This window comes from Musa acuminata, chromosome BXJ1-8 (assembly GCF_036884655.1).
Source record: "Musa acuminata AAA Group cultivar baxijiao chromosome BXJ1-8, Cavendish_Baxijiao_AAA, whole genome shotgun sequence".
In the NCBI taxonomy this organism is placed as follows: Eukaryota; Viridiplantae; Streptophyta; class Magnoliopsida; order Zingiberales; family Musaceae; genus Musa; species Musa acuminata.
Genome location: NC_088334.1, coordinates 34,167,981 through 34,182,484, shown reverse-complemented (window position 1 = coordinate 34,182,484; position 14,504 = coordinate 34,167,981). Strand labels below are relative to the sequence as shown.

Genomic DNA, 14,504 nt, shown 5'->3' with positions numbered 1-14,504 from the left:
CATCAAGCATAGTTTCGTATAATATTTTATTATATTATTTCTTAGATATATGCATGCATGAATGAATATAATGAATGGTTACAGTTCACTATAAATTTATATTAAGAGTATATAGAACGATTTTTTTCAGGGATCAACGGATTATCAAACATGATGATTTCTTCATCAATTGTTTGGAGGAATATGTCCCTGCTTAAACAAGTGAGTGATACCATTTTATCCATTATTAAAAGTGCGATATGAGTTTTATCCATGGGAAAAATTTATCCCATGGAGTATGTCTCATTATTTGTTATTGAAAAAGTGCATAATATGATATATATATATATATATATATATATTTTAATTTGATCATTATGTATGTCAACAAGATATGTTGTATGTAACTGATACATGATTTTATTTATTGTATAAGAATTATCATAAATTTTTTGATGTATTAGTTTTATAATGAATTGATATATTATTATTTTATATTAAATTATATATATATATATATATATTATAAATATTAAAATTATTTTTTTTATGATTTTTTAAAAGATTTTTCTATATATTTTTATCTTTTATTTATTTTCAAAATAATGTACTTCTTTACATTTTTTTGAAGAGATTTAGGTGGAAGATATGATTTTTTAATAAAAAATATTTTTTAAAAAAATTTTATTTAAAAATAATTTTTTATAAAATTATAAAAATATTATATATATATATATATATTGTTTATAAATCTGAGATGTGACATTTATACCTTACTTCAAGTGCATTCTCTGTTTTAGAACTAATATTTTATTCATTTTTTGAAATAAAAATGAAATGGACATTTGTCAAACTTATCTTCGATCCAGATTTATAAGTCATTCAGCCGAGCCGACAATGATCTTGTGACCAAATCGGCACTAAGCCAAATTGGCACCCCGGCGTTCCTCGAACATTATATATATATAAAAAAAATCATGTTAACAACGTCAATTGATTTCAATCTATTAATAATTAATTTTAACAAAAAAGTAATAAAATAATAATGACATTATGTAGCGCGTGCAGCGCGAGTGACTTGAACATGTCAGTAAACCGAGCGGGTAAACTATTTAACGTCCCAAATCGCCGCGAAAGTCACATTTCTATTCGCGATGTTCAGCGTCAGAATCCACTCTCTCGACGCCCCTCACACCGAAGAAGGCTGCAGCCGCAGCACCTTCGCCGTCGCCCCGCTTCACCCGTCACCGGAGCTCCTCGATGACGCCGTCGGGGATCTCCACGAAGAAGCGGGCACCAGCTGGAACCCTAACCCTAACCCTAGAATCCAGCTCCTCCGCGGCATCGTCCATCTCTACCGCAGCCTCTCGCCGCCCTCAACCTCTTCATCGTCGTCCTCCTCCTCCACCAACCCCCAGGCTTCTTCCGAGTCCCTTCTCCCGGTACGTGCTCCCTTCTTCCCTTTCTTCTCGTTCTTTCTCGTCTTACCTTACAAGCTTCGGTCTCTTTCGTAGGCTGTACGTGGCACGCTTCTCCTGATTCTAGCAGTTCCAAGCCGTCTCTCCCCGGAGGATCTCCTTCGCTTTTGTGGCTCCTACGTCGAACGTTCCTCCGCCATCCGAGTCATCAGGTATACAGTAAAAATCAAATCTTTGGATTGAAACGACGAAGAAATCAGGGGATTTGGACTACTTATCACGGCCTTGCAGGAATGATGGGATTGAAGATCGATACAGTGTGCTGGTTGAGTTTGATGATCAGAAAAGTGCTGACGGATTCTATCTTGATGTTAATGGATGGCGTTTCTCCACGGAGGTGAAGTGATATCTAAAGTTTAGCTACTTCTCCAGTTCCCTGTTCCCTCTTCTTTATGTATCTTGTTGGAACTGCAGGGAGAAGTTTGTCACATTCTCTTTATAGATTCTGTGGAGTTCACCGAGTCCACAAAGATTGCAGGAACTCCCCCAGTTGGTTCCTCTGAGTTGCCTACATGCCCTGTCTGCATTGGTGAGATTATAGCATGTTGGTATTCAGTTTTTTCAACTTTTTGTTCATAATACTGTTTTCTTTTAACTCATGAATAATTTCTAGGAATGCAATCACATTACACTCTCTCAGAAAATGTATGCAAATGTGCAATTTCTGCATTGTTGCTTTGAATTGTAGCACTCAATCATTTTTTTGGTGCCTTAATCTGGCAAAATATTATGGACATCTATAAGGCCACAGATTATGTTGCTATGGTGTGGTATGTGCCTCCTTATACTGTGCCTCAGCTAGACACGTGCCTGTACAAGTTCCTAGTTATTGAAACAGGCACATCATATAGCATGTGGCGAATGCCCAATGCCAGTTATTTAAAATGTGTACCAGTTAACATTAGCAATTCATATTGAAGAACATAAAAAATGAAATAACCAGACAATCTTCTTTCTTGAAGAAAGTGATATAAAAGAACCTGAGAAAATGGATGTTGATGGATGGTTGTAGGCTGGATTTTGAAGATCAAATAATTAAGATGTAGCTAATTGAGTCAATCATCTTTATAGCAACTTTGGTCTGGTAGGCTTCCATGCCATTCCATTGTGTTGGAATTTGTACTTTGATTGAAGTGGCATTAAGATGTGTTAGAATTTTGAAGAGCATATTGAAGAGCATAAAAATTGAAATAACCAGACAATCTTCTTTCTTGAAGAAAGTGATATAAAAGAACCTGAGAAAATGGATGTTGATGGATGGTTGTAGGCTGGATTTTGAAGATCAAATAATTAAGATGTAGCTAATTGAGTCAATTATCTTTATAGCAACTTTGGTCTGGTAGGCTTCCATGCCATTCCATTGTGTTAGAATTTCCCAACCAAACAAAGCAAGATATTGCTGAATTTGAAAAATTGTCCCCGATGGATAAAATTTTAACACATCTCTCCCTTGTCTCTCCTACATGCAGTTCTCTATTGTTTATTTTATGTGTGAGTTTTGGGCATTGGTCATTCTCCATCCCTTAGTGAGATCCGATGGTCTTTGGTAAAAGAAGATGAAATCTGCTACTTTTTCTTCATTCTTTGTTCCTTCATGAGGTATTTGTTCACCTCAGTTAAAGATGATCAAACTCAAAGTTGATGAGGCTTTGATTGTAGAGATGAGAAGCTCATAAACCTAGCAGAATTGTAGGGGATGTTCACTTCCAAGTTTTGTTGGTAATGGAATTTTTCAGACAGTTCATAGATTAACTTGCATGTTAAAGATTAAATTGATGACTTAAAAAAGGCAAGATTTCACTTACTATGCATAGAAGGCTCTTGGTTGGATGTAATGCTCGATATCACTGTGTGTCATGGAAATAAATTTATACTTGATAGGCCTTGTTGTAGCGCCAGTAGTACTTAGGTTCAGAATGGTCATGGCCAGAGGCTTATACTAGGTAGGCCTTGTATGCCGATAAGATGAGAAACCTTACCTGACTGCTGAAAAGTCTCTTTCTTGATTAATTTCTCACTACTGTATATGTTGTTAGATGTTGTAATAGTTACTTGTAATGTGTAGCAGCATCATAGGTGGCGTTTGTCAAAATACTAACTCCACTGAAGATTGATAAATCTTATGTTCTTATCATCTTCTCATATGTGACTACTAGCTTTATCAGTTTTTATCCATAGAGATCATCTTGATCAGAAAGATAAAATTTCATTTCTTACAAAAATTTGTAAGATTAAGAAATATATGGTTGAAATGTCTATTAATACAGTTGATCTTGCACATCGGTAGCTTCTAGTTTTTTGTTCTGCAATTCTTTGGTGAAACCTTTAAGTATATTAGGCCTTTTTTTTTACAATAATAGATTTAATAGAATAGAGCTTTTTAGCAATGTAGTAGTACTAATTCTCTTGAACAAAAATACTTTGTATTATTTTTGGCATCAGTGGTGATATCATTAGTAGCAATTAGCAAAAGATCTTCTTTGCTTCATTTTTTAAGTCAACTCTAGCATAATGCATTAATTGTGGAGGACATTCTTAAAAATTATAGGATTTAGATTAAGTAGGAGTGTATGACTAAAACTGAATATATGAGATGCAATTTTAGTAATACTAGGAATAGATATATGATATAGTTAAGTTGAATGGACAAGAAGTTTCATTAAGTAAAGACTTAGGTATCTTAAATCAATTATTCAACAAGATGGAGAGATTGATGAAGATGTTATTCATAGAGAAAAAAAACAAAATGATTAAAATGACAAGAGGCATTAGGAGTCTTGTGTGTTCATCGGTTTGAGATTCAAAGAAAAAAATTATAAGATAGTTGTTAGACCAATAATTCTTTATGGACGTAAATGTTGGATAGTTAAGAAAATAACATATAAAAAGAGTTATGTAAAATGTTTGTGTTGTTGAGATGAGAATGTTAAGGTGGATGTATGAAGTTTTAGGAGAGATTGAAAAAAATATTTTCATTCATGAACAGTTAGGTGCCGTCTTGATAAAGGATAAAATAAGAGAATTATTTAACAAAGTATGAGCATGTGCTCAAGAGATCTACAAATGTGATTGTTAGAAGAGATGAAATAATTAACTTAAATATTCTTTAACTTAAATAAACATATGTGATCCAAATGGTTGAGATTTTACAGTTTTGTTGTTGTTGTTTGAGCATAATGAATAGATAAATAACAGAATGAATTATTCCTTGATTGGTTTCAAATTGTCATCTTGCACTATATATGTTTACATTGGAATTCCAGTATCAATTCAGATGCCCTTATCAAACCAAAGAGGCAGATAGCTACAATACAATGTAAGATCACAATTAATTTCTAGATGGGCTGCTATTTGAGAGACGGTAATTATTATGTAAACCCTCTTTGATACTGAATTTTTAACACTTATCTGATTCTTGCCTTACAATGTGTAATAATATCCCCTCAACTATTATAGAGATTGGCAGCCACATTAGCTGTATTGATTCTTTATTAATGTAATACATCCTTTTTGTAATGCTAAGGTAGATACTGCCTAGTGTGTCTAGCTCTTGGTTGTTGTGTCATTCCAACTTATATGTTTCTATTTCTACTCTTTTGCTTATTTGATGATCTAGAGAGATTGGACCAAGACATCAGTGGGATTATTGCAACAACTTGTGACCACTCATTTCAATGCTCATGCATTTCAAAGTGGGTTAATTCTTCTTGCTCTGTAAGTTCTTCCTGGCTACCAAATAATCTATAATTATTATATTTTCGGATGAAAATCTCAGTTATGAATTACTATGACTTTCAACCTTTATTTTCAGCAAAATGCAATTAGGTTGTCTTTTTCTTCTATTTTCTGATTGTATTGTAGTTACTTATTCATATAAGAAATGCCTACAGGTCATGATATATCCTAGCAAAATATTTGCTAATTTTGTCTTTAGTGGACAGTGTTGTTAGACACTGAGCAGCTTATTTTTGCTGCAATCACTCTTAACTGACCAATCTTGAAAATGACAAACATTTATGTCCTTTCATTGACATACTATATATGGTAGCAACTCATCATAGTGGACAAGGTTATGAATTCCAGTTGAACCAATATGTACCAATTGGTATTTATATGTACAAAGTATTGGTATATATATTGTTCCTTTTTTGTTATTTTTCAATGATACTGGATGTACTAGTTGGTTTGTTGCTTGATATAATGGTGATGTACCAGTCCAATAGGCCACTGAAATCAGTGTCAGACCAACATCTTAAACCTTCATAAGGGAGTCGAGACGTGATAGGAGTGTGCTTAAATACATGAGCATGTGTATGTGACATACAAGGGAATGGCATGGTGTAGCATGTGCTGCCCCATCATATGTTGTGCTAGCCCACCGCTGAGAGGGTTTTGTGCCATATCATGAAAACCTGTGCTACAGATATTTGTACAAAGTGCCATTTATTAATGTGGCTTTTGCAGGATTCTTTTGATAATTTAATGTTGTCAAGATATGCTTCTAGTCTATTTCATTATACACAACATCAAATAGGCCATGCTCAACATTGTTTATATCATTGATATTGATAGGCACTCGAGTGCTCACCTAGGAGAGACAAGCTCGAGTGCCACAAAACATGTCAAGAAAGACGCCTTTGCTTGTGTCCACCTAGTGCCAATGTAGGCGTAGTGAGCCAACCGATCATGATGAGCCAGACCCAAGCCTGAACCGAGTCTTGATTCAACTTGATCACCTCAAGGTAAAAGTATCTATGATCTTCTTGCCATCCCTCAGGGCGAATGCAGTCAAACACCCTTGTCTTGATCTCATGGCTGTCACTTTTCTTCGTCTGACCATCATAGCCTGGTCATAGCTTGACCGAGTGACTCAATCAAGTAGATTGTGTATCCACACCAAGCGACCCCATCAAGTAGATTGTGTATCCAAGTCATGCGACCCCATCGATGCTTCACTCTTTGCCTCTTCTGCCTAGCACTGTCCTTCACTGGCCTCTTTGTTTCTTCCATTGCCCTCTCTGTCTTTCCCGCCTGATAGTTCTCTCCTCCGTCACTCTCTCCATCTCCTCCGCCAGTGCCCTCTCTGTCTCCTTGGTTCTCTATTGTCAGGTCTTCAGCGCTGGCTCTCCACCACCGATATGCCTATGCCTAGTTGTTAGTCCTTCCTTCCTCTTTTTATATTGATTTAAATTGTTTGAACACCTGTCCTCTTTCTTTGTACTTAAATTAGGGTGTTTTTTAGGATCACATAATACATAATTGGTAAGAAAAGTACATCACTGTTGAACCAATAAAGAGCATTAATAATGGCAAATATGTAGGGCATCTTTGGACAACCAGTCTATATGTTCTGGTCAGCATACAAGATTTGACGGCCTGAATAGAACATGGCAGGGAGAGGTAGAATGTTGCTGAAGAGGCAATTCTTACATGGGCGAGCATGTTGGATTCATGTATTATTTAATTTTTATTTTAATTTTTATTCTAATGATTGTCTTTATGCTATTTATATATATTTTATAATTTTTATATCGATGGATGCCTAGCTTAGCTCGGTGAGATGCAGTGTCTGAGACATTTTGGAAACTTGGTGCCTTTTAGCATCTAGAGCTTTTCACACGACTGATTTACATATGGATTCTTGTTGATAATAACATATTGTTTTAAAATGTTTCTTGTATTATTTATTATTTGTTGTTTGGGAACAGCTTTCTTGATGTCAACTTAACCGTTTACTTATTCCACTGAAAAAGGGTTCTCTTTTGAGAAGCGGACTATGAATCTTAAAGTTTGTGTTCCATGGTCACCATTTTGCTGTTTTTGTTGCTGAACTTCTCTAAAGTAAAAGCTTGGAACAGACAAGTTGCCAAAAAAATGATTGTGGCTTGATATTAATTTCTTAATCATGACACAATGATTTTCTTAGAAAGTTGTGGTTTTTTGGTTGACAACAGACAGTAAATTTATTTGAAAATTTCAGGTGTGCCAATTTTGTCAGAAACATTCTGAAAAACCGACATGCTCAATTTGTGGGACACCACAAAATCTCTGGATCTGTGTGATCTGTGGTTTCGTTGGATGCGGAAGGTATGTCTAATTGCCCTTAAAGGGACAGTGTATCTCTGCCTTTAGGTGTCAAATAGTTCGTAGTTTAACGAGGCTTTTTGTTTAACTGATATTTATGTTTGTTATTATAGATACAAAGAAGGTCATGCTATCAGGCACTGGAAAGATACTCAACATTGCTATTCTCTTGATTTGGAAACACAACGGGTTTGGGACTATGTTGGTGATAGATATGTCCATCGACTAAATCAATCTAGAAGTGATGATAAGCTGGCCAAGTTAAAGTCCAATAGCAGATATGTCGGTGAAAACTGCATCAATTGCGAATGCAGTGATGACCTTGGAAGTAGTGGAGCTATATTGAACAGTAAAGTTGATGTGGTGAGGATTTGTAAAATTCACTTCTACATTTCGCCTTGATTGTTATATAAATTTTGACATGCAGTAATATCACTTTTCCATTTATAGTAAATCATCAATGTAACTTGTCTTGTGTAAATATGCTACAGATTGTGGATGAATACAACCATCTACTTGCAGGTCAACTTGAAAGCCAGAGACAGGTACTCCATCTTTCCAAGTAAAACTCTTTCATGATAAACAATAAACATCTTTCTCTTTAATCACATTGGTTAAATTATACAGCTAACTTTACATGCCAAGCACCAACCTAAAGTCCTGTTGATTTGTATTTATTGCTTCATTCATAGCATTATGAAACTCTACTTCAAAAGGAAAAAGAAAATAGGGAGAAGTACATTTCTGATGCTGTGGAAAAGGCTGTAAGTTTGAAGCTGCAAGATATCCAACTTAAAATTGGAAATGTTATGAGGGAGAAGAAAGCACTTTCTGATGTAAGCTACTTCTATCATAATTTTGTTCCCCAAGCATATTCCTTTGTTGTTTACAAGACTAATCCACTGCTTTTCTTTTCATTATACTCTGGTGTTGCTTCTTATGTGCTGCTGATTCTTCTGACTTTAAATTTACTAGAATCTTACGAATAACCATAAAGTTTATGAGCACTAATCTATCCCTTCTCTATTCAATATACTTTGTTGTGCCTTCTAATATTCTGATTCTTCTGCCTTCAGATCAATGAGAATCTTATGAAGAACCAGAATATTTGGCATGAAAAAATCAAGGAAGTTGAAGAAAGGTATGCTTCTTTTCATTTATGTGGATTGAGGTTTTAAACACCTGTAGCATACAAGAATCTTATTGACCGAATACTTGATGATTAATATGCCTTGGTATGCTAATGAGTAAAAACATTAAAAAATTGATTAATATGTCAAGTTGTCAACTGTTAAATCGATATGCTTAGATGGTATAAATGGTAGCTAATATGATGCTTTGAAATCAACAACAACAATAATAATAAAGTCATGAGTCCCAATTATTTGGCATTGGTTATATGAATCTTTTGCCACCATTGAAATCTGTAGTAAGCCATATGTTTAGTTAAGTTCAAAGTATTTAAATATTTATTTATAATTTCTATTAAAGTCTTTTATATCTTCTTTTGATTATTGCATTGGAGGTCTCATAACACATGTCTATCTTATCTTAAATGATTTTATCTCATCTTATCCTCTATTTAAGTGATACCAAGTTATTCACGAATAATAACATTTCTTTTCCTATCTTTCCTAGTAACTCCACATATCTATCTCAACATTCGCGTTTCGGTAATACTAACTTTTTATATATGTTGTTTCTTAACTGTCTAACACAGATCCGTAAAGTATTACTGGTTTCACTATGGTTTTATAAAATATTTATTTAATTTCAAAGGTATTCGATAATCATACAAGACTCTTGATGGTTCTTGTCATTTTAACCATCATGTTTTTACTATGAATAATATTTTTATTGATCTCTCTATCTTTTTGAATAATTGATCCAAGGTATTTAAAGATTTTACTTAAAGGAACTTCTTGTCCATCTAACTTAACTATATTCTCATGTCTATTTCTAGAATTATTAAAATTATATCTCATATATAAAGTTTTAGTCATACTTAATCTAAAACTTTTAGTTTATAAGGATTGTCTCCATATGTCAGCTGTTAAATCGATACGCTTAGATGGTATAAATGGTATGTCTAATATGATGCTTTAAAATCAACAACAACAACAATAATAAAGTCATGAGTCTCAATTATTTGTCGTCGAGTACATGAATCTTTTGCCACAATTGAGATCTGTAGTAAGCCATATGTTTAGTTAAGTTCAAAGTATTTAAATATTTATTTATAATTTCTATTAAAGTCTTTTATATCTTCTTCTATCTCTCATCGTATCATTAACATTAATTATTTATATTCTTTTGATTATTGTATTGGAGGTCTCATAACACATGTCCATCTTATCTTAAATGATTGTATATTACTCTATTTAAGTGATACCAAGTTATTCACGAATAATAACATTTTTTTTCCTATCTTTCCTAGTAACTCCACATATCTATATCAACATTCGCATTTCGGTAATACTAACTTTTTATATATGTTGTTTCTTAACTGTCCAACACTCGGATCCATAAATTATTATTGGTTTCACAATGGTTTTATAAAATATTTATTTAATTTCAAAGGTATTCGATAATCATACAAGACTCTTGATGGTTCTTGTCATTTTAACCATCATGTTTTTACTGTATGAATAATATTTTTATTGATCTCTTTATTTTTTTGAATAATTGATCCAAGGTATTTAAAGATTTTACTTAAAGGAACTTCTTGTCCATCTAACTTAACTATATTCTCATGTCTATTTCTAGAATTATTAAAATTATATCTCATATATAAAGTTTTACTCATACTTAATCTAAAACTTTTAGTTTATAAGGATTGTCTCTATATGTCAACTGTTATATCGATACGCTTAGATGGTATAAATGGTATGTCTAATATGATGTTTTGAAATCAACAACAACAATAATAATAAAGTCATGAGTCCCAATTATTTGGCGTCGGCTACATGAATCTTTTGTCACCATTGAGATATGTAGTAAGCCATATGTTTAGTTAAGTTCAAAGTATTTAAATATTTATTTATAATTTCTATTAAAATCTTTTATATCTTCTTCTATCTCTCATCATACCATTAACATTAATTATTTATCTTCTTTTGATTATTGCATTGGAGGTCTCATAACACATGTCGATCTTATCTTAAATGATTTTATCTCATCTTATCCTCTATTTAAGTGATACCAAGTTATTCACGAATAATAACATTTTTTTTTCTATCTTTCCTAGTAACTCCACATATCTATCTCAACATTCGCATTTCGGTAACACTAACTTTTTATATATGTTGTTTCTTAACTGTCCAACACTTAGATCCATAAATTATTACTGGTTTCACAATGGTTTTATAAAATATTTATTTAATCTCAAAGGTATTCGATAATCATACAAGACTCCTGATGGTTCTTGTCATTTTAACCATCCTGTTTTTATTATATGAATAATATCTTTATTGATCTCTTTATCTTTTTGAATAATTGATCCAAGATATTTAAAGATTTTATTTAAAGGAACTTCTTGTCCATCTAACTTAACTATATTCTCATGTCTATTTCTAGAATTATTAAAATTATATTTCATATATAAAGTTTTAGTCATACTTAATCTAAAATCTTTAGTTTATAAGGATTGTCTCCATAACTTAAGTTTATAATTAATTTCACTTAGTCTCTCATCAACTAAGACAATATCATCAGCAAATAATATACACCAGGGAAGTTTATTATGTTACTAGTAAGTTTATACATTATCATATATACATTTAAAACTCATCATAATTAATATTTAGGAATCCTATCATAGGTTTTTTTTAAGTCAATAAAAACTATATGCAAATCCTTTTTTTTTTTCTCCCTACACATTTTCATATGCTTTTGAAATCATCAAAATTGATATTTTAGTATTGCTTTTTAAAATTTAGTAATTTGACTAGGATATTGATTTAGCTATGGTATTACCTTCTACAGAACTTAATCGAGGAAAAAAGATAACCCAAATGGTTGGGTATTATGACTTGTTATTGTTGTAATATATTAATTTGACCCCAAAAGCAGGATGACCTGTTCTAAAGAGAGCCATGTGTTAGCTGAGTGTTTTTTTTATATATAGATTCTCTTTGATTGCTGCATTTATATCACATTAGTATCAAGGAGTCTTAGCTTTACAATAGTGAAGTATCTATCTCATGGGAGGCATGTAGATTGTATGTCCTATGTACTGTTTACTTCAACTCCATTGATCTTATCTGTGATGATTAGCATCATCTTGAGAAGCTGGGAAACCAGAAATATGTTTGAAAAGATGAATATTACATTATTTAGTGCAGTATTTATAGAGCATTGATGCAACAATCTATTCATATCAAATATTTCAACCATCTCAGAGCTTATTCTTGGTTACCTTCTTCATTTTGTGTGTGGACATCACAGAATTTCAGTTGTAGTTTTCTTAGTGAACTTTATGTTGTATTTTCATAAATTAATTTGCTGTAATTAATGCTTCTCTCTCAGGGAGAGAACAACACTAAAGATAAAGGATGACAAGATCCGTGATCTGGAAGACGAGGTATTTCTTCCTTTCCCTTTTATTTACAGATGAGATTGGCCAGCATATTTACGTACATAAAAAATCTTGTTTTTGATAATTCAAATAACTCTGCAGATCAGAGATTTTATGGTTTTCATTGAGGCCCAAAAGACACTTAATGCTGTTGACACAGACAATATCCAAGGGGGTACATTGTTGCCCGTTCCTTTGCCGCAGTCAACTTCAGCTAAAACCAAAAGGTCATCAAAGATCAATAGAAAGAGGAATTAGAAGAAGTTGTCCTAGTTAATCAGCAAATAGTTATTTCATGTTACATCAAAGTCATTAGTACCAAGAATAGAAATAAAAATGTATAGCTCAGGCAATCAATGTATTCTATGAAACTTTGGTGCTGCATGGTCTTTCTCAGTGAGTGAGCAAAAGAATGCAATTGATGTGCGTCTTTGTTGTATTTTGTTTCTCTACTGGTTTGAATGGTTGATGAACTTAGAGCTTGTGGGCCATTTTATTGTTAGTGAACAAGTCTTAACTATCTTGCCAGGGTTAGATTATGGCTAATTAAGATATGTTTGATATTGGGCTCCTGCAAATGCTCAGTATCTACCTCTGATGTTGATCTAAGTTTGCAACTAGTACTTCCAAAGCAGCTGTCTCTATGCATTCTGCAGGAAGAGTTGTAATAGGGAGCAAGTGGCAAAATTACTTAATTATGTATCACTTCAAGTCAATAATTTTTCAGTTTATACCCTTTTAAATTTAATATATGTATTCATCCAAAATCTAAGAACCTACATGTATGCTATTGTGGTTAATCTTTGTTAGTTATTGTAAGGCAAATGATAGCTGAAATTTTAATCTACAAAAGATTGTGCATTTGGTGACTATCATTGAATCTTGCCTTGCCTACTGCAATGATAACAGGAATGATAGCTACATTGCCCTGCCTACATCCAAATTTTCTTTCTTGCAAAAAAAGAAAAAGAATAACAAAGGCAGAAAAGAAATCATATTATCGGATGTAGTAATAAAGTGTGACATCAACTCATTAAGCACATGATGTTTTCAGTTGTTCCTAGGTATCCAAGCTCCGTCATTCCATTAAATTCTGTCCTTGTAATCCATTACTGTTTAATCTTCTAAAGGAACCCGAGAGAGAGAGAGAGAGAGAGAGAGAGAGGATTACTTCTTGCTGCTTTTTCTTCGATATGGGATTCCATCAGGGAGAACTACAAAGTTCTAATGCTTGTCATCCATCATTGCTTTAAAATCTGTCCTTTTAATCCATCACTATTTAATCTTCTAAACCAATCCGCGAGCGAGAGAGAGAGAGAGAGAGAGAGAGAGAGAGAGCACTAACTACTTCTTCCTGCTTTTACTTCAACATGGAATTCCATCCAGGAGAAGAACTGCAAAGATTTAATGCCTGCAAGAGATGGTAAAGAGGAAAAGGAAAGAAGAGATCGACGAGTAGTACCAGAAGCATCTAAACATGGCGATCAAAAAATGGAGCAGAAAGTTCTCGTCGTCGAGCAATTCGTCGCGGACGAGCCGCTGCAACCTCGGATTCCTCGGCAGCGCCTCGCCGTAATAGAGTATCGTCGTCACCGACGCCGCCGGCCAGCTAACGAACAACCTCAACAGCCTCACCAGAGACTCCACAAGAAACGGTGTCAAAGACTGCATGCACCCAACCACACCACATGAAGAAGCTCTCCATGCACACAATTAAATGAGAGAGAGAGAGAGAGAGAGAGAGTAGTGCATGCATACCATTTTTTCGACTGGTCTTCAGATTGAGGGATGGGGGATAGAGAAAAGAAGGGGTTTGTGATATTATGGACGTTTGGTTCTCATCATGAAAGGAAACTATCTATCTTTTGATTCAATAGAGATGGAATGAATTGACACACTATTCCCTTTCACCTGCAACTGTTGGTCTAAAGCTTTATATTCAAACCCACTGGTCTTGTGGCTTGTAGTTTAACCTAAAGAAGGAAGCAAATCATATAGGGGAATGACGGCTTTGAGGACTTGGGAGTATGGCCAACAGTTGGCGATCGACTCGGGCGTCCATTGTGCTTTTGTTTCTACTTTTAAATACTTCTCTTTCTTCTTTCCTTTATTATTATTATTATTATTATTATTTTTCCCTCTGTTATAAACTTGTTTCAGGGTTTGGATTTTATGAGTGCTTAATGCATTCTTTTCTACTCTTCTTCTTCACTAATCTCAACTCATAAAACACTAATGTTTTTTTAGCTTTATGTTCTAATAGAAATCTTGGACAGAAAAACTTTCATGAACTTATGATTAGGATTTGGAGGATGTATATTTTGTTGTCCTTAACCCTCACCACAGACCACAGCTGGCTTCAGCAACATGAGACTAAACAAGAGCTT

General features: G+C 33.6%; 1 protein-coding gene and 1 long non-coding RNA gene across 4 annotated transcripts; one reads left to right on the top strand and one right to left on the bottom strand.

Moving 5' to 3' along the window:
• The first annotated feature begins 1,095 nt into the window (after window positions 1-1,095).
• On the top strand, window positions 1,096-12,637 carry LOC103974278 (BRAP2 RING ZnF UBP domain-containing protein 1). Of its 3 annotated transcripts, none has more exons than XM_009389064.3 (12): window positions 1,096-1,421; window positions 1,494-1,609; window positions 1,689-1,794; window positions 1,872-1,986; window positions 5,074-5,171; window positions 7,438-7,544; window positions 7,655-7,904; window positions 8,033-8,086; window positions 8,258-8,377; window positions 8,618-8,682; window positions 12,069-12,123; window positions 12,220-12,637. In XM_009389064.3, exons 1-12 carry the CDS (start codon window positions 1,134-1,136, stop codon window positions 12,373-12,375), a joined length of 1,530 nt encoding a protein of 509 aa, XP_009387339.2. In that variant the 5' UTR covers window positions 1,096-1,133; the 3' UTR covers window positions 12,376-12,637. The 3 variants fall into 3 exon arrangements, with proteins under 3 accessions (XP_009387339.2, XP_009387338.2, XP_064935531.1); XM_009389063.3 differs by having other exon boundaries at window positions 8,234-8,377; XM_065079459.1 differs by lacking the exon at window positions 8,258-8,377.
• Window positions 12,108-14,007, bottom strand: LOC135587734 (uncharacterized). The gene is made up of 3 exons (XR_010475964.1): window positions 13,876-14,007; window positions 13,580-13,782; window positions 12,108-12,331 (listed from the first exon to the last, which is right to left on the bottom strand). It is a non-coding gene; the product is annotated as an uncharacterized LOC135587734 (long non-coding RNA).
• Between the last annotated feature and the right edge of the window lie 497 nt (window positions 14,008-14,504).